Source organism: Strongylocentrotus purpuratus, unplaced genomic scaffold, assembly GCF_000002235.5.
Source record: "Strongylocentrotus purpuratus isolate Spur 01 unplaced genomic scaffold, Spur_5.0 spur5_scaffold_18, whole genome shotgun sequence".
Lineage (NCBI taxonomy): Eukaryota > Metazoa > Echinodermata > Echinoidea > Camarodonta > Strongylocentrotidae > Strongylocentrotus > Strongylocentrotus purpuratus.
In genome coordinates, this window is record NW_022145603.1 from 25,004,184 (window position 1) to 25,032,177 (window position 27,994).

At 38.3% G+C, this 27,994-nt stretch overlaps 1 protein-coding gene across 2 annotated transcripts; it reads right to left on the reverse strand.

Moving 5' to 3' along the window:
- Positions 1-1,386: 1,386 nt before the first annotated feature.
- LOC764183 (mucin-5AC) lies at positions 1,387-27,987 on the reverse strand. Of its 2 annotated transcripts, none has more exons than XM_030989578.1 (3): positions 27,175-27,987; positions 10,162-10,315; positions 1,387-5,204 (listed from the first exon to the last, which is right to left on the reverse strand). In XM_030989578.1, exons 1-3 carry the CDS (start codon positions 27,364-27,366, stop codon positions 3,922-3,924), a joined length of 1,629 nt encoding a protein of 542 aa, XP_030845438.1. In that variant the 5' UTR covers positions 27,367-27,987; the 3' UTR covers positions 1,387-3,921. The 2 variants fall into 2 exon arrangements, with proteins under 2 accessions (XP_030845438.1, XP_030845440.1); XM_030989580.1 differs by lacking the exon at positions 27,175-27,987 and adding an exon at positions 17,050-17,170.
- Positions 27,988-27,994: the final 7 nt, after the last annotated feature.

Below are 27,994 nucleotides of genomic sequence, written 5' to 3' on the forward strand. Positions count from 1 at the left end.
TTTGTCCCCATATCTATATATCACAGAACCCTTTTTTTTTCTTTGTCTCCCCTATTTCTTTTGGATATCTTATCTTTCTATAAAAACCAAAGACTAGGAGACGTAAATGAACAGAAGTTCTCTATATTGACATGATTAATTATGAATGAGAAAGAGAGAAGAAGAGAGAGAGAGAGCGCGAGCAAGGGAGGAGGGGGGCTGATTCCCTTTTTAGCATGAATATCTCCTTTTATTGAGCTCTTTCTTTCTCTCTTCTTTCCTCTCTCTCTCTCTCCCTCTGTACGTTCATGTACTCTTGTTTCAACTCATTCCCTTTCTAGCACGGATCTCTCGTCTATGAGGCTCTTTTCCCGCTCCCCTCTCTTTCTGCCTTGCTCTCTCTCCGACTACCCCTTTACACTTTCTTTCTTTCCCTATATCTAACTGCTTTTTATTTGCCTCTAGTTCTTTTGGATACCTATCTTTCTATCAAATCACTAGGACTAGGAGATGAAAATGAACAGTAGGTTCTCTATATATATAATTGACATGACTAAATATGAATGAGAAAGAAAGAAGAAGAAGAAGAGAGAGAGAGAGAGAGAGAGATAGCAAGGAGGGAAGGGGGGGGGGGGGGGCTGATTCCCTTTTTAGCATGAATATCTCCTATAGGGCCTAAAATAAAAACCTGTTGCATTGCCCTTTAGGTGCCAGAACATGGGTCGGTCGGTCGGAAAAGATTTTTTTAAAAATTTTTTTCCCGCCCTCTTTTGGCTGATATTTCTCAGTTTTTTAGCTGGTGCAGTGTATGGTATTAAACTATAAACACGTACAAGAGGCCGGGGTCTACTTACACTCGTATACTAGGATTTTAAAACTAGTGCAAAAGACGGGTGAGAATTTGTGAATAATTTGATTTTATGCATTTATTTCCCATTTAAACAAACAAAATACATATTTTTGTATTCATTAATATAACAAAATCTAAAAAACGGTAAAAAAAAAAAAAACTTTTTAAAACGCCGACCGTAGATTTTCAGATTTTTGGGTCGGTCGCAAAGGGCAATGCAACACGTTTTTATTTTAGGCCTAGTGCTCTTTCTTTTTCTTTCTCTCTTCCTTCCTCTCTCTCTCTCTCTCTCTCTCTCTCTCTCTCTCTCTCTCTCTCTGTACTTCCCCTCACACTCTCTTTCTATCCCTATAACTGTTTTTCGTTGCCTCAAGTTTTTTTGCGTATCTTTCTTTCTATTAACACCCTTGGACTAGGAGACGTAATAAAGAAACAGTACGTAGGTTCTCGATATTGACGTGACTACATATGAATGAGGTATTAATTTTGACAGCATATGATTATTAGAAGAAAGGCAATATATCAAGTGTACACAACTAAAAACAAGATAATGCATGTAAAATGAAATATAAATTTATTCATTTGAAAGCGAAGCTGTAAAACACATACAGATAATTCATATTCAATAATAATCTTGAGATGTATATAATTACATCATGTACATGTATATATCAAAATAATCTTTGAAAATATCGACCCCAAACTACATATTTCTACACAGAAAATTGAGAAACCCGCGTAACTGATCCTATAAATTTTGTTTAACCAAAGAAACATCAATCCCATCTTTATATTATATTTCCAATTAATCTTTATATTTACCTTTGAAGACCAAGCTCGTAGTCTACTGGGCATTACTGGTAAGAAGTATACTTGGAAAAACAAAAATAGGCACAATATATTTTGGTTTGGATTTTCTAGAATCCGATATTTGACATGTTTTGTCACCAAGAAAAGGACTACATATCTTTTTAACACATGAAAATGATCGTAGAAAGATACGTTAGGCATAGAAGTGCAATTGCTATTCAAAGTCTTATTATGACTATATTAATTCTCTTACCACTTTACATAATAATAATGATTTTGAAAGAACAGAAGTCATAGACCATGCATACTTTAGAAAAAACTGACCCTCAACTAAATCTATATAAGAACTTCATTATATTCTAGAGAAATAAATGTTTCAATTGCCGTGTATATATCACCACCGTATAAAATTGTAATGGCAAGATTTAATTATGCATTTAAAAAAGTCGAGAAGTTGTGATAGATTTCAAAAATGTAAACATCATTAAAATATGGGATATTTTCGTGACTACTGACATTGATCAATTCAACTCAAATTAGGGGATTTTTTTTCTCCTTTCCTTGAAGAAGCAATGAATGGATCTAACATTTCGTAGGAATCCTAATTCTATAAAGAATGTTTCACATATAAAAGAAAGCAGACCTTAGCATATCTGTTATCAAAATGTTTTTACGAGCAAGAATCCTGCATTCATGATTTCAATTGAAATGTAAGTTGTAATTTATTCAAATTTCTACATAAACGATTCTTCCGGTTGAGAAGATTTAAACATGTACGAGAACTGCTTTATAATTATCTGTTCTCCCCAATCCCCATTCAACTGCAATAATGCGGTACAGTGTACTGGGATTTGTATTTCAACAGTTACTAAATAATGTTTGATGTAGTCATAATAACCACTGGCATGCTTGTATAAATCTATGCCACACCCCGTTACGCATAAACAAAGAGAGAGAAAAAAGGAACACTGAACCAACAAATTTGTCCAAAGCAAGATAAACAAAAACCCGAAAATACTAAAACCTTACCAACTGAAGAAATGTGAAACAACAACAAAATTAAAAGTTTGTTCAGTAACAAAATCTCTAACTGTTGATTTGTTTTTTCTAGTAAGCATGTAAATAATTGAAATGATGAGGTATAATATACTTTTCCCTGTATTTTCCTAACAAAGAGGTAGACATGCATTTCTTAACAATGACCACTTCGGAAGAAGCATGTGGTGTTTTGAAAAATTATTTTGTGCATAAAATTACTTCTGAATCGGTTAAATCACATGGATGTGTTCCTATTCCAGCACAGATATTGGTCGGTCTATATAACTAAATGATTCAATAAACCATGCAATGTACTGTTTTTCTAATTATTTGAAAATTTGCATTATAAGAGAGAATGCAAGAGGTCCTATGGTTATGTACGTTTTTTTTTTTTTTTTTAAATATATACACCCGTTTTAATTGTTCATTACACATTATTTGAAAAATTAAGGTCAGGCAAGGAGGTCCGAAACAGAGACACAATGTACTTTCACTTGTACATGCATTAAACATAGATAGATAGAGAGAGAGAGAGAGAGAGAGAGATGAAGAGACAGTGAGATAAATATACAGAGAGAGAGAGAGAGAAAGCAAGTGTGAGACAGAACGATTCCTAGAAATTCTAGAATACTGAAATCATAATGATGGCAATTTGTCACACTGTCAATTAAAAAAAAAAACCAATATGAGCTCAAAGAGGGTACGGTCTATCAAACTGTCATTCTCATCGGTCATATCATGTATTAACCAATCAGAAACTGCCACGTCATGATGTGATGTCTTGATCCTGATATGCTATTGGTTAAAACACTCCAATCTTGAACATGATTGGCTGATACAGAGTTCTATTTGAATGCAAACTTTGGTGATTAATATTGACAAGTACTGCCGGGGTCAAAACATTGACAAAAGATCAAGATAAGTTGAAAAGAGGTAAACCTTTGGGTACCGGTATACATAAGCAAATTGGAAAAAGCAAAGTTTAAAAAACATATTGGAAATTGATTATATCAATGTATTAATAATATGCATAAAAACATTTTGAAATATGCATAAAAAACATTTTGAAAAGGTGGGCTCACTTCTGCAGCTGATGTTTACATAGGGAAAAGATTGCATTTACGATAAATAATAATTAGACAAAATTGATCAATATTCTTGAACCTATTATCCAGTTCTGATTTTGTGCCATTTGTAATATAATATCACTGTATAACAGTGTTTATTTTATTGAAAATGTGTCTTTATAGGGGTTTGGTTTTCATTCGCTTTCGGTCGTTGGTGGAGGGCACATGCTGATCTGCACTAGGGGGTCTAGTAGTACTTTTGTTATTTGATGTTGACAAATCTAGAGCTTGTGATTGGTCGATGGCTTGTAACGTCACAGTCGGGGATGCTATTCTGCCCGGCTGTGATTGGCTTGAAAATTCTGATGGGGTGGTTGGCAGCGTTGCTGGAGGTAACGTGCGCGGATACCCGTACGGGATTGGTTGAAATTGCCCGACAACTCGCATTGTTCTGTAAATAGGAACGAATTTGTAGTAAGGTGACGGGTGAAGCTGACACTGGCCACCCAAATAGGGATACGGTGAGGAATGAGGGTCGGGAGCAGGGGACGAACTGTGTACTGAGCATGATGTAGAAACGGATGCACTCTGGGTAGGCGCAACATGCGTTGTCACCGTGCGTGGAGCAGTGGTTGTAAACGAGGTCGGCAGGGTCGTTTGCAGAGTTGATGGTGCCGGGTGCAGAGTTGATGGTGCCGAGTGCAAAGGGCATGGTTGTACTGTATTTGCCGCGGTTGACGGTTGGCCCGGTGCAGGAAGACTTGGATGCAATGATGATGCTCCGACCATATGGGATGCAGCTGCGTAATACTGGCCGTTTATAGCGGTGACGAGTGCAGACGTACTCGTGGATGGACCCGCTTGCGACGGTGGCAGAAAGGTGGGATCATTTCTTGAGGATGATTGACGAATACCTTGAGTATTCGAAAGGGAAGATGGCCCATGGACCAACGGAGTATTGCTAAGGCCAAACGGTGCCGTGTGCAAAAACGCTTGCAGTCCTTGGGGTGGTTGTGCAGTGTGCAACGCGGGAGGTACCCCTAGAACTCCTGCTGGTTTGCGGTCAGTCCCAGGTTGCCTCCTTAGAGCCGAAAACGGCGCAATCCACGGAGATGCCGCACTGGGTTGAACCAGAGACGAATTCGGCATTTGAGGTGCTCCCGAACCGGCGGGCGTTGGAAAGTGAGGTACTCTACCCGGCAGTGATATATTCCCTTGAGTTGCGTAAGTTGTCCGCACCCTTTGCCGACACGCTGTGAGGTACTGCCGAAGCCTCCTTCGGAAATCTTCGAATAGGATCGCACCGTTCTCGGGTACTCGGTCCAAGAAGCCTTCCCGCTTCATAAGACACAGCGCGCGCCCATTCATGACAAAGTCTGTCTTGTTCACTTGCAAGGCATATTTCGCTGATACCGCCTCCAGCCACCTTCCGACGTGCAATGCCGCCCATTTCCGAGGATCTGAGAAAGATAATGCAAAGAAAGTAGACTTTAATCAGTACACACAACCTTTGCTTTCAAAACACTCAATGTAGGTACACATCGCGAGGAACACGTGAATCTAAATTCAGATTATTAAAGTAAACTCATGAGTTTACAAAATTTATTAAATAGTAGTCAGGTGAAAAACATGCGTGAAAATAGAGATAGCAAACCATCCGGTTAACCGATAAACTGATGATAAGCACAAGTGCCGATAAGTTATTCCTGGAGAAACGTAATTATATTAACAATCCCACGTCTCCAAAAATTCAATGATCATGAAGGTACACTCCAATTGTATAAAAGGTTTAGCTACATTTTCTTCCAGGCTTCAATTTGTAAAAGATATAGGTTTTGGGGTATGGGTATAAGGTTTATATATTTGGTCCTGGGCCCCGTTGCATAAAACTTAGCATTGATGGTAACTTTGCCATTAATGGTATTGTAGATTCAGTGGTAAGTTTTATGCAACGGGACCCTGAATTGAAGATAACAATTCTGCTGCAGGAAATTACCGCGGGGGCATATGTTGAATAACAACCCTCTGTCAACGACAAAGGCTTAGTGTTAGGCTTGCAATTGAATTTTAGATAAGTCTGGGGTTAGGCTAAAGGTATAGACCAGTTTTGGAAACGCCCCTCTCAAAAAAAAATGAAAGGGAAGCTCTTATTACCAATCATGTGAAAGAATATGTTTTGACTAGTCGTGATGATACAAATTTTGCCGGGAAACCCCCTACTAATCGATATATTTGGTAAATTATTATCTATCCAGTCCGGATAGATATAATAATTTATCGAGTAGTTCCATATACATCTTTCTGTGTACAGTGTGTGTAACTTTACCAAGACTGGGCCAAATTTCTTATCATTTTGATGATTCCAGAACCTTGCAGTACACACCAATACTTATATGCTAGATGATCAACCTTTTCTGATCGATTCCACAACGTTTCTTTCACAATGCAATCGCATGACCAGATATGCTCTATAACTTTAAGGGAGAGTATTTGATCCAGAATTAAAGTTAGGAATTCGTTTAGTGTAGGATCATGACTGCGGAGGAATAATCGCCGGAGTTTCTGTCGTACGACCATCATAAATGAGTACGGCCATATCCATACACCGCCATCAAAAGCAATATTACGGATGAGTAATGGTAATTGGTTGCTTCCATGAGAAATTGAGACTTTTGCTCAATATTCCAAGTGTTTACGGATAACCATCATACTATTCAAACTTAAATTGTCTCTGGATTGTGGATTCTACAGTAGTATCATTTTACAGGTATTTTGGGAAACTATGCAACTGCACTTTAAATAGTCTGTGGGCAAAAAAGAAGAAATCAAACTATAATAATAATAATAATAGTGTTCAATCTCTTTCTTGATCTTTTGTAAGGATAAGAGACAAACTTTGAGATATTATTGTATTGTTATGTCACCTCAACTAAATGATATCGTACTATGAAATACAAATAAGTCAATAATCTGCCTACATAAAGCAAACGAGTCGAACGTGGTCGGATTTGTGTAATAGATTGTTTGAATGTGTCCATGCCGTGTCTTTAACTACTCATTCTTCCTAAGTATCATTTGAAATGTTCACATTTGTACAAGCATTGCTTTTTAGTGGACCCCTCTGTTTCCAATATGTATTTCCACATTTTTGATGGAAATTTGTATGATTGATTTGTAATGTTTTGTTGGAAACATAAATAAATTGAAATTATAATTTAAATTGTCTCACACCAAAATGTAAGGGAATGTCAGGGACTCAGGGTGTGTCTATAAATACATACATACACGTTACCAGCTTTGATGCTGAATAGTATTCATGAAGATGGGTCCATACGAGACTTTATTCTGGAATGTATAAAGAACGGTATACGTTGAACAATCATATCGCTGTCGGGAGCAGCGTTACTAGACGGGCTTGGCGATTGCCCTACGATTCCCCTCGCCCCTCCGCCCCAAAGCTTATTGTGCCCCTAACACATTTTGAGAACACCTTTTATTGTACTCCCCCATGCTGCCCCTTAAACTGTGTCGAAATTGCAGTGTGCGATAATGCATTGCATTTCCCGGCAATACATAATCTTCGTATGGACAGCAAAGACCTATTTAAAGGTGAAATTCAAAGAAGATCACAAATATGTCAATTAATGTATCACTAGAAACTGGTAATTAAACTAACAGATGGCCATCGTACAAGTTTTAGGTCAACTACATATCGGGTGATTTATAAAAATACAAATACAACCATCTCCATAGCAGCTGGGATATACGAGAGATTCGCCGGAAAAATAACGATGTTTGAATGACGTCACTATATGGACCAACACTGCCCAAGCAGACGACATCCCATAGGGAATTAACATAATTGCAAGGCTATTGTTTCTTCAAATTATAATGAGTCTAGTGTATATAAATGTAATGGCATGTCAAACCATTCAAAAGGGGATATGATCCGATTCTGACAACTAAAATCTTTTGCTTGTAAATACACAGGATAGGGGTTAATTAACAATCAAATTAAGAAACCAGACTTTCAAATTGAAAAAACTCCGGAATGATATTAAGGACGGCATTTTTTCCCTCTAGAAACGCCGAACATACCCCGATGTGTGCAGCTGAATAAACAATGGCGTCTTATTTTGTTTACAAGCGACAGATTCCTTAATTTTTGCATCGCTGCATTTGTCATCAAAATAAAACCATGCGCGGGGTTTAGAGTGAGGCAATAGATTATACATTTAGCCTGACGGTAATGAAGTAAGAGAAAGAACTCAAGAGAAGATGAAAACACAGGCACGGAAAATGTGTGAGATGTCACGGGACACCGTTTGCTTGTGCAAGTCATGTCCATACTGTGATCTCACAGACTCACACATCTCAGCAGCGTTCGGAGAGCTCTTCAGGTGCTATGCGTTTTGTAATTTATAATAATCATTACTTCGAATGTTTCTAAGCATTGAATTTTGATAACGTTGTCGAATCAAAGTTTCAACTTTGCAATAATGAAAATAAAGTTAGTTTTTAAAATCAATGAATATCTACTTTAAGGAGAGTAAATGTAGTTCCTTACATGAAAAAAAACCAAAAAAAAAAACTCGTATGGACGCCCCCTCCACGTGGTAGATCAAACATGTTTCAATCAATCTACGTGCCGTGTAAAGCAGATACAACTGATTACAACAAATTGCGGGCTTTAGGTTACAGGATCTGGAGCATGATTGATTGAGCAATCAAACACAATACATAAAACATTAAAAGACAAATATTGAAACAACCAATAAAACACCCATATACAAACAGAGGCAGAATAGGAACTAGGGTATAGAATGTTGACTTGTTCGAATAATTTCTAATCTCATGCAAAGTTGTTTAATATATTATTTTGGCATCACGCCTATAATATAAAACACAGATAAAAATGTGCGACGACTGGATCTATGTCAGTGGCGTAGTTCTGATCTAGACAGTTAGGGACACTTGTACCGGGGGGGGGGGGGTCTTCTGTTCATGATTCTCCCGCCCGCCCCTCTCTCCCTCTTTCTTTCTCTCCCTATCCCTCTCTCTGTGACTTGTTCACTTTTCTCAGGTCCACAGAGAGTCAGAGCATCTTTCGGCCGACCAAGCCTTTTTCGGTTCTATTATGTGCCCCAGCGACATCTATTGTTCCCTGATAAAATTCCGACACTTATCACATTCCTACCTTCAACAATAGAAACCTAGAAAAAAGCCCCTTTTAAATTCTAGCGGAATATGGGCCAAAGCCTTTAAACTTTAAAAGAAAACAAAATAGAAACAAATATCGAGGTACCTTTTTGTGTCACGAAATTGGCCTTGCACGATTTTATAGCCACTATCATCAATGCATACATACTCATGCATGGATAAACACAATAAAAGAGGGACATTCCCCGTTTTATGTAAGATTTTTTTTTTTACCACAATGTTTGTTCCGGTTTGATCATGTCAATGACTTATAATGTATGGTCCAATGTATAAAGTATAACGGGATAAATGAGTGGAGATGTCACGATATAGTTAAGTTCGTTCACTTCCTTTCGATGCTATATATAGGGTTTAGGATTCGAATCCCCGCCTGACACTAACATCATTCACTCCCTCTCAATCGAAAGGTTGGGTGGGGGGGGGGGTGGGGTGGGGGGGGGGGGGGTTGAATCCCAGTCCCACACTAACGTCTTTTTGCAAGACATCGAACCACATTTGCCACTATCCACCCAGGGGAGAATATAGCTACGTGGCAATTGCTGGGGTAATAATGCAGGGCACACAGGAAGAGAACCGGTAGTATTAATACTGATGTACATGTAGATACCCTGAGTAAATAAGACCCGATTTAATACAATAATAATAAAATCCTAAATCCTAACCTGACAATGCAGAGTGGAATTTATAATCGTATTTTCATTCTCACTATTTCGTTTAAAGGGGCTGTAGAATGGGAAATACTGGTTGGCGACATCCACGTCTTCTTTTGGACAACTACACGTAAACTAATGGACTTGATTAACTGGGTCAGCGCGCACTAGCGTTCGCGAAACAGACCGAAGTTCTCCTCACACTTTGGTTTCGCGTATGTTGCACGGACGCGAGTACGCAGGCCTACTGCGGTCGCGTCGTACTATACCCGATTTCTCCCCGAGTTCTCCCCGAGTAGGCCTCGGGAAAGACGCATAGTCTCGTCATGATGCTACAACCCCATTAATACATATTTATACTTATATATATATATATATATATATATTTCTTTTAATCTATAGAAGAGTGGAAAACACAAATCGTTGTTGCCGTTTTGAGGAGGGGAAAACTGATTTATTTAGACCTCTAAAAAAAACCTGAACTACCATGGGACTGGGTTAACTAATGCGTAATATCATCATTCATAATTATATAATGTGCTCTCACCTGCGGGAACGTGTGACATAATAGGAAGAGGAGAAGACGGTGATTTCGATGGTGATTTCGACGATCTCCTGGAGTCTGCGTTGTCATGGTTACGTGTTGACAGATGCTTCATCGCGACCCCGTTCCCGTCATTGACATTCATCCATTTCTCCATCTGTCTCACACACAAAAATAAAAGCCCAAAGAGAGAGAAAAAAATTATAAAATGGGTTTAAGAATGTAGTCAATGAGAAGCCTCGAAATGGAATGATGGATCAGGTGTATGTGCATTTTTGTTATTAGGGACTTTTAGATTCGCACGAAGACAATAGGTCTACGCTACGATCGACGTCCTTGTAATGCACTGCCTTCAATGGACGTCACACGCATCAGTCCACGCAAATCTAAAAGTCCCTATTGTAACCATAAGCACGGGGAGTGCATTTTGGTGATAACGAACGTTAATCTTATAAAACAAGTAATACGTGGTTAGCTCGTGCATTGGTGATAATAATGCACTGCACTTGCATGGTTAAGTCACAATGAGACGGACAATGAACTCGCCAAGTCTCGTTCATTACCCTATACTGTGCATATGCACTGATGCACTCACAAACAATGTCATGTATTATAATAGTTAACACCTTGGTGCGTTTCACCAAACTTGTTATCAGTGACAAACGACAGTTTTTGTTATAAGCTACTGAAATCCTTGCTTCTGATTGGTTGTCAACATAATTTTCACTGATTTTTGTCATTTTGTCATTGAAAAAAAGGTTTTGTGAAACGGTCCCTTATGCTAAACGTGTCAACTAGACAGCAAAGGGACATTTATCAATTCTCCACCGGCTTCCGACATGTCCGAAGAGGATTTCACAGAGGAAGCAGAAGAGGGAACCGATTGGAACTTATATGGGAAACTTTTAAATATCAACTTGTCAACTATTATAGCATGGATCATTATTTATCTATACTAATAATCTGGATTTATATGGCGCTTAATACGAAAAACCGTAGCTATCATTACAAATATTATTACCCCGGTCATCGGATGCAGTCACGCACAATGTGCACCCTCTTCACGCCTCTGTCAAATCAGAGTCTGTGCTCGCAGACTGGTTTGGCGGTGTGACTGAGTAATGTCACTATAATCAATGTCCGTATATAATGATCATGAGTTTTGGACTTGCCAGATGCAAGTATGGCAAATGCACTGCTATATACATGTAATTATTAAAGGGCTCAGGTATACATCAATTATAATGTTCACTTTAGCTTTCTTTCATTCACAATGTATAATCAAGAAATTCCTTGCGTTATTTGACAGTTATGTCATCGAACAAAATAATCCATGTCATTGTCATGGTCAAACCATTGTTTCTGACTATCATAATAGTTCAGGCAATGTATATGTATACTCAGGTAAATTGACACACCCATTGGCACATGTCGACGTATTAATTTTACGGAAATGTCGACGCGTCAGTTTTTTCAAGATACTTTCGTTTTCGTCTGCTTTTAATACAGCTGTTTTTCTTTCTTTACTCCCCTTTTTGGCATCGTTTTTAGTTCAGCAATAATACTGTGGAGCCATATCCTTGCCGTCTTTCATTTCAGCATACACCACTGTAAACAGCATAACGAACATCAGTTTTCCATAAAAGAAATACGGTACGAAAAACAGGGAAACAATGTATTAACACCCACTCAAACACAATCTTTGTCTCCTAATAACAGTAGGTTAAAGGTAAACAGTACATCATGACTGTAATAAACTGCCATACTGCATACTTTACGTATAGTATTTTATTAACAAGAGAAAAATAAATTAAGGGGGCACCAATTAAATTTGTATTCGTGTGCGGACCCGGCAATATTCTCCGTCATCCCCGACCCCCCTCCCCATCTCTCTCACTCTTTTCCACTAGCTTCTCCATTTTCTTAACATGGGTCCATGCTCTTAAAAGCATCAGAAAATATAATTCGTTCTCATCGCCAATAAAATAATAGGAAGAAAAATATAGTCGCCATGTCATGTAGCTGTAGGGGCATACATAATAATACACACTTGACTGACAATGATCTCGTTATGAATAAACTCGTATAGAAACGTGTGAAGGACGTGGATAAAAAAGTTCTTTGTCTACACGGTATGTCGATCTCTGTTTTGCAACACAAATGTGTTCCTTTTACGCAAGAAGAAAACAATCCTTCTAACATAAAGATACTCATTATGCTCGCCATATAGTTGGAGGTATACACTTCACAATGAGCTTGGTCTGCAGAAACTCGTTAAGAAACGTACAATGGACGTAGGAAAAAAAAGATGTTCACACAGTGTGTCCATGGATTGTCTCAGGTGTGTCGATCTCCAGTTTTGCAGTAAATTAGGCCGTACGGCGTTCACACAAACAACTTCGCCTTGAAAGGTAACATCGTACCAGAATTCCTCGTCTGAACGTATAGGAGCGAGATAATAGGTAAGGTAAGATGATTCCGTTTAAGATAACACACAATTAATGTTTCCACAAATTAAATGTAAAATGGGAAATTAATAAGTAGTCGCCATGGCCTGCTCTACAGGAACCCAAAACACACGATGTGATACATGTACATGTAGGGCTTTAATACGTGTAAAGTGAGTACCCGACTTGAAGTGAAACATAGTCTGCAAAGACAGGCTGTTTGAGACTTCCGAAGGCGAAATGACTCAGTGGTAGAGCAGTAGTCTCTTACCTGGGAGGGTCCCGGGTTCGAAACCAAGTGGACGTGCTAGTGCCCGTTGGTAAGGGGTTCATCCTGAGTAAAATTATACCCAGTCCCTCGAAGAGAGCTTAAAGCCGTCGGTTCACTGGTTGCTTACATACAGTCACGCTGTACAGCAGGCATACACACACTTTCTCATAGCAGTCGAGTATTAGAATAACCATAACCATTACATTTTTAACAAAACCACAACTCCACAAAGCCTTGAGCCTAGCCTAAATCTGCCAGTCTCTGACTGTGTTGGTATAGTCCCGTCGAAGTCGAGTAATACAGTTGCTGTGGATCAAGTAGTCTGCAAACTGTGCGTAGTCTCACAGTTTAGTCCCTGACATGGGTCTGAGAATGAAGACTAGGTGAAACATGATTGGCTGGTACAGGAAGAGATATGACCTCAAAGAGCAAATTTTTATCCCAGTGGTACGGTCACGAACCCGGATGTGGCTAATGCGTAATTTATATGACTGTAAAAACAAAACAACAACACCCCTCCCCGTTTCCACTTTCTCCTGACAAACACACTCACTCAAACGCCCATGCACAAATACAAACCGACACTCCCTCTCTCTCTCTCTCTCTCTCTGGACCTATATGTACGTAGGTCCATGCTCTTTCTCTTCCCTCCCCCCTCTTTCCCCTTCTCCTTCTCCCTATCTCTACATCCCACACCTTTCTCCAATCCCACTCTCCCCTTTACCCGGTTCCCTCTTGGCCTCTTCCCTAACCCTAACCTCTTCCCTAACCCTAAACCTACCTCTTTCCCTAACCCTAACATATTTTTTTTTGGTTGACGAAATTAAGCCTGGGTTATACGTCGGAGCATTTGAAAATCATACTTTAGTTTAAGCCAGTAGGCCTTCTAAAGACACCCCCCCCCCCAAGAAAAAAAATTAGTGGAGGGGGGGGGGGATCATTACGCGAATCAGAATAATACACGCTAATAATGACATATTGAATCAAGTAGAATAATCATAGTCAAAGAACAATGTAAAAAAAATAATATCTTAAAACAATATGATGGAAGGGGGAATTACGGTCCACTTGCAAATTTCCGGCAATACAACTTACAATGTATTGTTCGCTTCCGTTTGGTATTTCCTCATAGTCATAAGCATACTGACTCATCCGAATATATATATACCCAAAATCTATGAAAAACTAGAAACTATCAAAGAAATTATGCATCGATTTCCTCATTTCCAAGTATTGACATTGTATAAGCCCACCCCCGCATTCTAGATACACAAAATATGTCATGATAGTTGTAGTTTTGTGATTGGTCAAGATAGTAGGGAGTTTGCGCCTTTGAAAGTTTTCTTTTTCAATCAATTATTATGGCACTACATGACTGTACTAGTCTGTGAGTCACCACCACAATCATCATCATTGCCATCACGATCTTCACTATCATCATCATCATCATTATCGTTCTCCACCACCATCATTATCATGAATCTCTTCATGTAACCAGCTGCGAACAATACTTGTTGATACCTGGGCCCCGTCTTATATAATTATAAAGAGTTGCGATTAATCCAAATCAATATATCGGTTTACTAACATATTCAAATTGTATACAAAAGTCGTTCTTGACTACCCAAAAGCTTGCCCGACATAGCAACAAGTAATATATGCAGACTGGATTACGAGTATTGAGGTTCATTCATTAATAACAGGAATAACTCAACACTAGGTCCCCGGGAAAAATTCATCGTAAAATTAGTAAACCGGTCTATAATTGCAAGCCCTCCAATCAATTGCAAATTTGCAGTCTTATATCTCGTATGTACAGTGGTGAAAATTGCACAATATATACATTAAAAAGGAGACACAACATTATTATCGTCACCATTTTTTCAAAATCAGTATCATCATCATCATCATCCTTATATTAAAATGAACAAAAATGACATTCCTAATACTTTTGGAGACCTAGATGGAAATGTTACCTCCCGTATATCAACGAACTCATCTATGGAAGCAGGAGACCGTCAAAAACATGGATATACGTCGTGTCGTAATTCGAATTGCCACACTACCTAAATAATTACGTCGTGTAGTAATTTGAATTGCCACACTACCTAAATAATTACGTCGTGTCGTAATTCGAATTGCTACACGACGCAATTCCGAATTACTGCCCAACGATTTAACGTCATGACGTTAAATGAATTAACTACACGACGTTAAATAATTAAGGTCGTGTAGCAATTCAAATTACTACACGACCTAAATAATTACGTCGTGTAGTAATTCGAATTGCTACACTACCTAAATAATTACGTCGTGTTGTAATTAATTACTGCTCAACGATTTAACGTCGTGTAGTTAAATCATTTAACGTCGTGTAGTTAATTCATTTAACGTCGTGTAGTTAAATCAACCAATGAGACCGTTCGTAATATCGTCGGCCTTATGCCAAAAGGGCCTTAACTGCTTTTGGCCATTCCGAGATAATCGCGTTTAAAGGTTTTGGCCTCTCTAATAATCAAAAGTTTGTGGTCGTTTTTTTGCTTTTGAAGCCAATTTCGATAAATGTGTTAGGTTATTAAGTTTTACATGAAATGTGTTAAATTTGTTATAAAATATTCAGAATCGTACATGCTATGTGCAAAAAACATGTTAGGGCCTTTTTGGCATAAGGCTTGAATGTAGCGTATGTTAGCGTATGTTATGCCAGAAGGGCCGTAACCTACTCGGCATTATGCCAAAAGGGGCGTAACCCACGCGGCGTTATGCCAAAAGTGCCTTAACCTGCCGTTATCGTACGCGTAACTATGCGCGTAACTATGCGCGCGTACGCGCGCATAGTTAGCGCCCTTTTGGCATAAGGAAATTTTCTTGTTTCGCAACACCTTTGGTTTGCCAGAAAGGCCCTCCTAACGCAAATGGATCATCCGTGTAGGTTAAGGCCCTTTTGGCGTAAGGAAAAAGATGAGATACGCGTTAAGGCCCTTTTGAAATTCATAATTATCTTCATAAATAAATCGAATTTCAACAAGTGAAGCACATCATTTTAAAGAGAATGATGAAATCTACAAGGTGATATTAATAACTCAATAACCCCCAAAATCGGGTTAAGGCCCTTTTGGCATAAGGCCGACGATATATGCGATGCGAAGACCGGCCACTACTATAGCGCGCACGAACGCGCATCGTATACATATTTTTGGCGCGCAAATATGATCTTCGCATCGCATATATTACGAAAGACCTCATTGGTTGATTTAACTACACGACGTTAAATTAATTAACTACACGACGTTAAATGATTTAACTACACGACGTTAAATCGTTGAGCAGTAATTAATTACAACACGGCGTAATTATTTAGGTCGTGTGTTAATTCGAATTACGACACTACGTAATTATTTAGGTCGTGTAGTAATTTGAATTGCTACACGACCTTAATTATTTAACGTCGTGTAGTTAATTCATTTAACGTCATGACGTTAAATCGTTGGGCAGTAATTCGGAATTACGTCGTGTAGCAATTCGAATTACGACACGACGTAATTATTTAGGTAGTGTGGCAATTCAAATTACTACACGACGTAATTATTTAGGTAGTGTGGCAATTCGAATTACGACACGACGTATCCGGCGACGTATATCCATGTTTTTGACGGTCTCCTGCTTCCATACTCATCGACACTGTAGTGAACAACAACAACAATAGAAGCAGATCAAAGGAGTTTGTCTAATTTTCTGATCTGCGAATAAAATAAAACCACATTGTAAACGTTTAGTACGACCTCAAAGTGTCCAAGAGAAAGATCCAATGACTTACAAAATGTGCAAGTTACCTTGTGGAAACGCTGGTCATGTAGTTTTCTCGAATGCAATATTCAGTATTTCGGACGAGACACCAACGCCAATACACCTCATAATAAATGTTATATACCTCTCTTTAGAAATCTAGCCCTCTGCCTTACAGTTACACGCACATTGATACAGTATACACGCGACCTATACCCACGTTCTACAGAGCTCGTATAAATATCACCCTGCATTTAAATCAGCTTGTATCCTTATTCCTTACTAAAATAGAATTACGATTTGTTTAATAAAATAAATAAATACACATTGTATGTATATAATGTGCACATTTTTTTAAAAATATGAGCAAGTTTTTATGTTACTTACAGTGATGATGCAAGTATCCCATGTCCTTTGTACACTATTGTAAGAAATTGTAAAGTATACGTCACCGTTTCAAAAACTTCATACATGGTGCGACAGCGACTATTGTGAACATACCTTAGGACCCAAAATCATATACTGTGAACTAACAAAACAAAAATGAACGCAGACGTCAGGATATTGCTATCAAGTCCCCCCCCCCCCCCCCCCCCACCAAACCACATATCCCGAGGCATGCTTTAGATAGCTCCCGGTGTTTTGCCATTTTGGATCATATTGCTTAATCGCGCCGATGAGCAGGACAATCTTCCTAAATAATTTCGATACACAATACCAAACAAACTGATAAATAAATGAAATGACAAATTGAGGTCTTTAAACTTTTATCTCGTCTCACAAAGGTCCAATACAAATTGATAGCTTTACAAAATATCAATGGAATTTACTTTTTAATTTTAGTTGGGGCTTATGCCCAGCCCTAAGGCTTAAAGATCACCTCCAGTACTGGTAAAAAAAATATAAAAAAATTCTCACAGAATCAAACGAAACTTACACTGAATGTTCAACATTACAAATAAATGACATGTGCCAAACAATTTTGGAAGAAAATGTATACTGGCTGAGTAATGAGCATAGAAAGACAAGGAAATCAAGGTAGTACTAGCCCCGACACCATGTGTGTTGTCCCATATATAGCTTTCTATGTGAGTGCTTGTTACTTTACCAAGACTCGGTCAAATTTATTATGATTTTCCAGAACCTTGCAGTGCACACCAATACTTACATGCTACATGATCAACTGTTTCTGATCCTTTCCACACCTTTTCTTTTACAATGCAATCGCATTACCAGTACTAAAGTTTATCTTTAAAGTTAATGACATTTAATTATTATACAAGTCATTTAATTGAGCATGGGAAGGTGCCCCCCACTAAATAAGTTATTGTGAAGAATCAAAATCTTATAAAATTTTAGCACCCCCCCCCCCCCCCCTCACTCGCCAGCCCCTTCTCGCCAGCCCCTGTACCCATAACTCGGGCTACGTCATTCATACTGTCTTAACACGGTTGAAACAGTATTCAGGCATTATCCGACTAGACAACGTCTGCAATCACAGACTACAAAGTTATTCTTTGTTCCCCGTTGGTTGTATTCTCTCACGGGGTCATGTCAGGTCACCGGGCATGCGTCATAGAGCACCTACATGAACGCGGTTTCCGGCGAATTTCGAAGAAACGAGACAATAACATAGCAGTATCTTGCCGTGACCTACACAATGCAAGGTGACCTTTCATACAAAAATAGACGAATGGAGACATTTAGCCAATAGCGAGACCGGATGCATTCAGGTGTAACAAAGTTGTATTCAAGGCGCAGATTTGAGGTAAATAATGGATGCTCCATTATGAATACATTTACCTCGATTCTATTTGTATTGAGTGCCGAAGTACAGAAATACGAAGTCTACATTATTTAGTGATATAAGACAAGCTGGACCTGGAGTAAAGCCAAAACACACATTATTGCCGTGAGAATTATGTTACACAAAGGAGCCTGGTTACACGAATATAACACAGCGATAAATAAGAGCGTTGCCACCTCTGAAATATGAATTTCTCTTTCAGCAGATTTCCCCATTCGTGTTTTGTTACTTGAATGCAGATCGGGTTTCTACTCCACATTGATGGCAATGGGAATATAGAAATCAAATGAATAAACTTTTCAGTCGTTTTACACATGAACTGGGGTCTATATCGCAAGGAAGATACACGTTGTTAGAAGAGTCTCTTTGCGATTTCGTTTACATGTAGTTGCAGATTAAAATAGAGTAAAACTGACAAATGTGAATCAGGGGGTCATGTTTATGCTTATTTCGCCCTTTGTTATTTCGTTCTCTTTTTTTCTTTTTTACATATACGCGTACATACATGTAGGTCAATGTAATATACAAAGTTACAAACTAGTACTATAGTTGCAAGCAAACCGTATAGTTGCGAGTATTAAAGGGAAAGTCCACCCCCAAAATAAGTTTATTTCGATAGAGGCAGAATAATAAGAAAATCAGGTGAGTGAAAGTTTGAGCAAATTCTGAATGAAAATAAGAAAGTTATGAATTATTGAAGTTGTGATCAATCAAATACAAATTGGCAACTCTGTGACTTATTATACGAGCTCTCCTTCATTTGCTTTGTGCATAATATTCCATAAAATCGTGTTTTCTTCGTTATTGATGACGGAATATATATTTGTTCCTTGCAGGGGAGTATAGAAACATATTTGCAATTATTATATTTAGGGTGCATGTATGGTTGAAATTTTTCTTGAGGGAAAATGAAAATTTTAGATTTTTTTAGTACTGAGCAAATGGAAGTTGAGCTCGCATGATACGTCATAGAGTTGCCAATTTGTGTTTGATTGATCACCTCTTCAAAAATCCTAACTTCCTTATTTTTAATCGGAATTTGCTCAAACTTTCACTGACTTGTTTCTCTCATTTTTCTACTCCTATTAAAACTAACTTAATTTCAGGGTGGACTTGCCCTTTAAGCTACGCGTATTACCTCGTCGTATTGTTTTGCATCGTCTCCGCCTACCTATTGTACCCCTGTACGCAAACTCGCATTCCTCCCCCACTTTACCACAATGTTTATAAATCCCCGGTCCATCTGTGACTGGGTCAGGAGCGAAAAGGACATGTTGTTGTTGTTGTTTTAGTCTTAAGGGCGTGTGTCATTCAATTATGAATATTTACGCCGAATTCATAGTCAACAGTATTGTAGTCTTATTTGCAGACACCGTTACGCACAACGACCGACAAGGGTTGTTTGCAGGCAAACCATGGTATCAGTGGCGGATCCATGATTTTCCAAAAATCGCGCCGTTTTACTGTTTTTTCTTCTTTTTTTCTTTCTCACTTGGCCGCCCAAGGGAGAGGGGGGGGGGGCTAAACCGCCGACCCCCCCCCCCTAGATCCGCCCCTGAGTATTGTGCCATATCGTATTCCATTGTGATGATTATGTACATACATGTAATTGTAGAACAAGAATTTAAGGGCAGCTAGGAGAGTGAAGATTCACGACAAAGTCACGTTTTGCGGTGAATCTTTTTAAATTTCATGCAGCATATTTTGGGGGCTGCAAATATTTCACGAGGCACACCTCTATAATATTGATTGAACCAAATATAGCAAACGGATGTGTGAAGAAAAAAAGTTTGCTGATGGCAAACCAAAGCTCGTCTTGGACAATGAATATACTGACGAGTCCAATGTATTTGGTCACTATTTTGGTGTCCCATACGACAAACGTTACCAAGTAAATATACATCAAAAGTGCTATTTTACTAAATATTTTATCTGGGGAGTGTTTCACAAAGACTAAGATCGACTTTAAGTTGGACTTAACTATGGCAGGCCATTTATACCACTGGTTGTTCTCACTATTGGATCTCAATTATGATCTGTAGATAATATTTATTCCTTCAACAATGAACTATCAAAAATGGAAAATTCTGAAGATTTGAGACCACAATGTGTAAGTCACTTGAGAAACCAATGCTCAGGAATGGTTAAGGGAACTAGTGGAATAACCAGCCTGCCATAGTTAAGTTAAACTTAAAGTCGATCTTATTGTTAAACACCCCCCTGATCTAGGTTTTTGTATTATATGCAGGGCTTTTGAAATACAATCATGAGATATACTGAAATCTTTATAGACGTGGTTTGTATTGAATGGGGTGACACGTAACTTTTCGCCGCCGGAGCAGACAATACTTATTCACAAGCTCTTGTTTTCATTTTCATGGGTTATTTTGTATTTTCATTCTAATTGAAAGCAGTGACTCTCTCGGGTAAGGATAATTATACAGAGTAGGCGGGGGGGGGGGGGGGGGGGGGGGGGGGGGGGTCTGGGCAGACCGGACGGGGAGAAGAAATCTACAGAAACCGGACATGCACGAACCAAATCTATTTTCTTTCATATCGAAGGTCATGTGTATTTTGTTTCCTAAATATACATATCCAATTCAGCTTCTTAATAAAGATCTATCAATATTGACCGATTTGCACTGATAAAACGCGGAGGTTTCATACTTCAACACAGAGTAATGCCTGGGGCCGTAGTCCAAACTTCTGAATCCGAAAGAAGCACACGCAAATACCCCTTTCAAAATATACCCTCGAACGCCCAGTTGATTATAAATTTGCTTTTTTAAAGCTCTTTTATAGTTGTTGACGCTGAGGAAAATATTTAATGTTACACATTCATATTAAAAGTTCGACTGATTTAACGGTTCCACATAATATTTTTAATAAAAGTTTGAACAATGCATACAGTCATGTACAGTATACCCTACAATAGATATTAATTGAGGATTATGAGGAATGGACTTTAGATTACAATTACATGTTCATACTTCAAGGCCCATCGATATACCATTGTTCCACATATACATGTAGATAGTTAGTATAACAGTTTGCGCAATCCATATAAAGAGACAGATGGTAAATTACATTGCTTATAAGCGAAGGTTGAGTTCTGGGGGAGAGGTGAACAATCCAGTAATGTTCCCTGAAAAGCGTGGCTCTTCGAATGCCTTTATATTCTAAATACGACACGTCACAGCTTCAAAATTAGGACCTCATTCTTATGCCACCTGTTTGCGTAGTCCCATACATCTTTATTTGTACAGTGATTGTTACTTTTATCAAAAGGGCCAAATTTCTTATCATTTTGATGATTCCAGAACCTTATATACAGCACACACCAATACATGCTAGATGATCAACTTTCCCCGATCGATTCCACACTGTTTTTTTCACAATGCAATCTCTTGACCAGAACTCAACTTTATCTTTTAATAGAAAGGACAATTCCCAAAACATTGCAGGGGTATAATACTTCTTTCTAAGAATGATGGGAATTTTACAGAAAGTCCATATTTCTTTCCGTTTATCCCTAACCTTTGGAACTGCTATACTTGAAATTGACTTGGGTTGTATATAAATATAGCCTTTATGGGAATCAAGTACAGACATATACAGACTAAAACAAAATGACCCTCCATCATGGAATCGCAAAATTACCAGGAAAATGGTTCCAATGTTCCTCCTCCGAGGCACTAATAAGTTGTCTTGTTTGTTCTACAGAGAAAAACAGTCGATAAGAAGTCGTTATCAGTGATTGGAGATGATGAACGGCTATAGAGGTGACAGGGTCTCCCGTATATAGGTTATAACAGCCTACTTCACACGAACGCTTTAAGGGCAATGATTTTTCATTTTCTCTTCTTTTTTTTTGCGGGGGGGGGGGTATTACTATAACACGATCACGAGATTCATGACGATCGCAAATGTTAACTTGAGCAATTTAAAAAGCCTTTTTGAAAAAATGCGAACATAGCAATGGCGTATTACGTAATATTTGGGATGAAAATAATGAACAATCGTGAACAATCGTATTATATACCAGTGTTACATGTTTATTTTTGTGTAATCATATTTGATATTTTATGAACGTACATAATTTTGTATAGGCCTATCTATAAATGTCTGACACGGCTCTGATGGAAACCAGTTTTGTCACTGTTTGGGACTTTTTACCGTGTAAAACTGAATATGAACGAAGGATTCAGTGACAGTCTTTCCAGTCGTATACTTGTAGTTGGTATAATGTCTTTCTTGACGGTATGATCATGGGGATATTACATGTCAAGTCAATGTTTACCATTCTCCTTGAAATTTGAAAGAAATTGACGGGCAAATTATACCAGTTTACAACTACAAGTGAATGTGTCAAAGTGTATTGAGAATCAACGAAAATACAGTTACAGCCAGCGGCGAGCCGTATAGATTTAAAAAAAACTCTAAACCAGCTGTTGAAAACAGCAGAGCATTTGCATGAAAGGTAAGGAAAATTAGTGAAATAACTAATAGAACAAGTATTATCCATCATCTCGCCATGACGCCATCCATGAAAAAACAAAAAGAAAAGAGAACGAATTTGAATCAATCAGTGTCTGCGCAGCAAGACTATGTTCATAAATACTTACATATTATTTACATACACGTGTGTTGGAGATTGGAATCGAAGCAAAAGTAATCACCAGTTTTTTTTTTATCAACCATCGATAAGCCTTACTAAAAAAAAAACCTCTTGTAGGGGTATTTTACACAATGAAATATTTCAAGTGCATTGTTTACTGGGGGAAAAAAAAGAAACATGGGTTACTCGGATAGTTGCAAAGCCTACAAAAGTACGGATCTTGGGACTTTTTATGGGGAAGGGGTGGTAGTAAAGATGAATGTACATTGTTCAAACTGTCCGATTAGAAGGAATGATTAAGAGGGGCGTTCAAAAACTATATAATTATATAAAAACCAAATTTTTCATGCGAATTGAATTGACGGGGAAAGTTCGTATTCGTCGACATGAAACTACATTTCTTGGTAATTGGTCGCGTCACAGTTACCATGCTTCCTTTTCCCAACTCAATTATTGTCTGGTAGAATCGAACTTTATGACGAAACAGTGGTTTTAGGGACATATCCCATTGGTATGCACATAATAGCGGATCAAGGGAAGAGCCTCCCCTCCCCTGGCCAAACAAATATTTTGATAAAAAAGAGGGTAACGTTAATTTTACCTTAAACAAAAAGAAGAAGAAGACGGGCCCCTTCCCCTGATAGTCGCCGCTAAATATTTTGGGGCCCCCTCCTCGCCGCCGACTGAATCCGCCCCTGGGTATGCATAAGATATAGCATGTGCCCCCATTTGACATGATGTATTATTTAAGAATATAGACATTATTAAATGGGGAAGCCCAACCAGATATTTGGTTGGTTTCGATAAAAGCAGAAAAATGAGAGAAATAAATGAGTGAAAGTATGAGCAATATCCCATTAAAGATATAAGGAAATTTATGATTTGTTTAAAGTTGTCATTAGTGGAAATTGGAAAATAAATTGGCATCACTGTGACGTATCTTGCAAGCTCATCTCCAATTTGCTCTGTACAGAAATTTTCATAATTTTCTTAGTAGTTAGATGACGGAATAGATTTGTTTCATACACAAGTTGTATACAAATAAATTTGCAATAATTACATTTAGATCAATGTATGATTGACAAAATTCTTAACGTGAAACATATTTCGTTTTTTAATTGTTTTAAGAGCACTTCAAAATTGATTATTTTTTCTTAAAATTCTTGCATATTCCGAACATGGGATAAAATCCATCAAAAATTAAAGGTAATTGCGTAATGTGAAAGGCAAAATCCACCAATCAGTTGGTATTGTTCTTTACTTACAGTTTAGATGACATCTCATCTCGAATTCTCGATATGAAGATTCCTAGACCCTTGTCGGTATGTTCAAAAATATTCCAAACGCAAGAAAACAGCAAAATTTACCAATCTGTTCATAATTTCACACCTGACTCCGACGAAATATGCGTCTATCGGTAAATTTAGATACCTATTTCTATTGGTTATCTCAGATCTTCGAAATCTTACCGATTTTGTTGTTCTTTATAGATATGAAATTGTCCGCGAATCAAGGTCTCGCGCGAGCCATAATCCAGTAAAGGGTTTGTTTTACAAAGTGATATTTTCCTCTTTATAACATGCGTTTTATGCAGTTCACCATATACGTGTACATGTACATACCAGCATTTTGCACTTTCTCCAATAATAGTGCGTATCATAAATCACGATAATGTAAGCCAAATATAGGATAACATGGTATCTTTAATGACGCGGGGGTAGGTAGGGAGGGGAGGGAGGGGGGGGGGGGGCTGTGTTTGCCCAAACCAGGGACTTCGGAGACATGTCCCTGCCCAAACCTAGTGCTAGTGTACAGGCCCAAACCATTGCGAAACAGTCGTGTCTGAGCCATGAGACTACGCACGGTCTACTGGCTCTACTTGTTTGACACAGTCCTGAGACTGATATAAAAGGCTCATCTCAAGAGTTTATGGAATTGTGTTTTGAAGGGAAAGTGTCAGATAAGTGTCTGTGCTAAAAGACTTCCCATCGCCTGCATTCCACACCTCAAAAACGTTCGTTTCATTTTATCATATATACTGTTTTGTTTTTGTTTGTTTATGGTATATTATTTCCGATACATGTACATGTATTTGTTATTACAAACACTGGTACCCTCTCCTGCAGAAGAAAATAATACTAGACCTATCACTTATGCGGAGCCAGAATTATTTATGATCTAAAACCAGACACTGTCAAAAAGTGTCGATTTACATGAAGTCACATTATTTACAGACTCACTGATCACAGTTTGGGATGCTGCCCCCCCCCCCCCCCCCCCCCCCCCCCCCCCCCCCGTCCCTGGCCACGCAGGCTGCGTTATTTTTTTCTGCGGCACCGATTGGGGCATGGTGCGTGTTGAGCCCATGGGAAGTACGTTCTTTCCCTTCTGAATAGTGTCTGCACGTACGTGAGACTAGGCATGTTCGCTAGCGCATATTAGCGCTGCGAAGAAGTTTGAATATCCATCGCGAACTATGTGTTTAGATAAGATTCCTCTTCGTTACAGTTAATTAAGTTTTATTGACTAATTATTGTGATGTTCTCCTTATTGACGTGCTGCCTCCTCTTCAGATTTCCAATTGCATTTTAATTGTTGATGTAATGATTTTCCATTCGGTAGTGGTCTAGTGGATTACATGTAACACTATTAAAAACAGACCTCTACTACTAGTACGCACACGACCACTATTAGTCTGTAAATCAAGACCCCTTTTGAAAAAAAAGCCCCAATCTGTGCCGCAGAAAAAATAACGCCTCCGGCTCGAGGGCTGGGAGTGCCAACACAAGTCACCAATATGTACGCTGTACATTTACTCGTATATACTACATGAAGGGGTTGAATTGCATCATTTTGATTTGAGTTTGCTGTATTTAATCAATTTATTTATATTTGTAGTATTGCAGGAAGCCAATAACATTTTCCTGGGGTTTTTCTTTATTTGTTCTCTGTTTGTTGTTGGTTTGTTCTCACACTTTCAAAAGGTGTGATGTGATACTAGTAGAGGTGTGTCGAATGGTTTCAGCAATTGACTTGAAATGCAAAGGGCATGGATTCGATACCCGACACGGCTTGAATGTCATTCGGCAAGGCATATTATCTACATTTGCCACTCCATATCCAGGAGGGAAATACAGGCCTGGGCCATGTTACATTTGTCATCAATGGAAACTACCATGGTAACAGGGCTCAACAGCCAATCAAAATCAAGGTTTCCATGGTAGCAACCATTGATGGCAAAGTTATCATCAATGGTAAGTTTTGTGCAATGTGGCCCAGATAGGATAACAAAAGTAATTGTCACAGTGACTATTATGGTAGGAATACTCCCCAGGAAGTGATGATGGTGCACAATGACACAACTACTATGTTAATGATGATGATAATAATGATAATAAAATCAATACTGATATTAATGACAATGATCATGATAATAATGACATTAATGATACTAATAATGTAAATTATTTTCATTTCATTATTAGAACTATATTCATTATCATTATAATCATTATAATTATAAATAGTATAATATGTGTTATAATTAAAATCATTGTTATTATTATTAGTGTTACATGTGTTATTATTATAAATGTCATTATCACAATTTATCATAGAGATCCACACTTGACCACAGACATTGTCATAATGATAAACATATGAAGTCTTCATGTTTGTGATCTGCTAGGACAAAGTGTAGTACCAGCCTGCCTAAAAGTGCCTAGGCCTATATATAGGCTACAGTCCAGCATCATGTGTGTGTATATAAAGCAAATCATACCCTGTATTTTTTCCTATATCAACTTCCAAAATACTGATCTAGAGATCGAGACTTGACTAGACCTACAAAATGTTTGCACTTTACAATTACAGCAATTTGCAAACTGAACAAAACTATTATTAAATATTTTATTAGAAGTCATCCAACAACACAGCTGCATGTATAATACTACCTATATGCCTAATTTAAACCAAAAATAACACAGCACTATGATTTATAAATGAAAAAAGTACAAATACTAATGATTAAAACCAAACACGAACAAAGCAAATGCTACATACATATTGAACAATGGAGTTGACTCACCATTTTCTTACGGTGATGACTGTGTCGTGGCCCCGGCGCGTCCCGCGGACTAGTCGATTCGGTCTCGCTGATGTCATCCGGCTCTTGTTTCACGTGTAATATATCTAGTTTAGCAGATTTGGTGGGTATTTCTCCATTGTGTTGTTCCTCGTGTAAAATAGTGGTAGAAATCGTCATTACTTGGGGCTTCATGTCTATGCCATTAAATATATTCCAATGTAAACGAGTGCGAGTACTGTAACTTGTAAGGTAGTTCGAACGCTAAACAATGCCTAATGGCAATGCTACATGTACGATGCATGCACTATGCATACGATCAAACGTGTACGATGTGGCCCTGAGTTTCTACACGTAAAATTACATGTGAAAAGGCGAATGGGAACTCACTGGGACAAGTCACGGTCATTCAATACACACATCCGGGTGGGGTGTCCACACGTCCAACAAATATCCGCATTCATTTAACGATCGATACGGTAAGCGAACTATTTCCTTTGAAGTACAAGTAGTAAGCTTGACAAAGACAAAGGTAGGGTTATCAAAAGTCCTTTTCGGCCAAACCTTCACCAGACAAAATTGCCTACAAACCAAAATGAGGAAGCTCGGTGGACATTATTGTTGCTTCTCGCCCCCGCGAAACAGTCAAGTGGTCTATAGCTTAATTGTATGACTCAAATATGAAGGAAAAAACTTGCCTTTTTATGTGAGCATTTATCGCGGTGCTTGAGTGGACTTTGCATTATGCCAATAATAGATTTGCCATTTCGAACAAAAAAACAGACGCACTTTTCGGCGTATATGTTTTCGGATGTACGTACAG

Coding starts and splice junctions, on each gene's coding strand:
- LOC764183 (XM_030989578.1), bottom strand. CDS start 27,366: ATGAAGCCCCAAGTAATGACGATTTCTACCACTATTTTACACGAGGAA. Junction 10,316..27,174: donor GTCATCACCGTAAGAAAATG/GTGAGTCAACTC, acceptor TGTGTGAGACAG/ATGGAGAAATGGATGAATGT. Junction 5,205..10,161: donor TATGTCACACGTTCCCGCAG/GTGAGAGCACAT, acceptor TATCTTTCTCAG/ATCCTCGGAAATGGGCGGCA.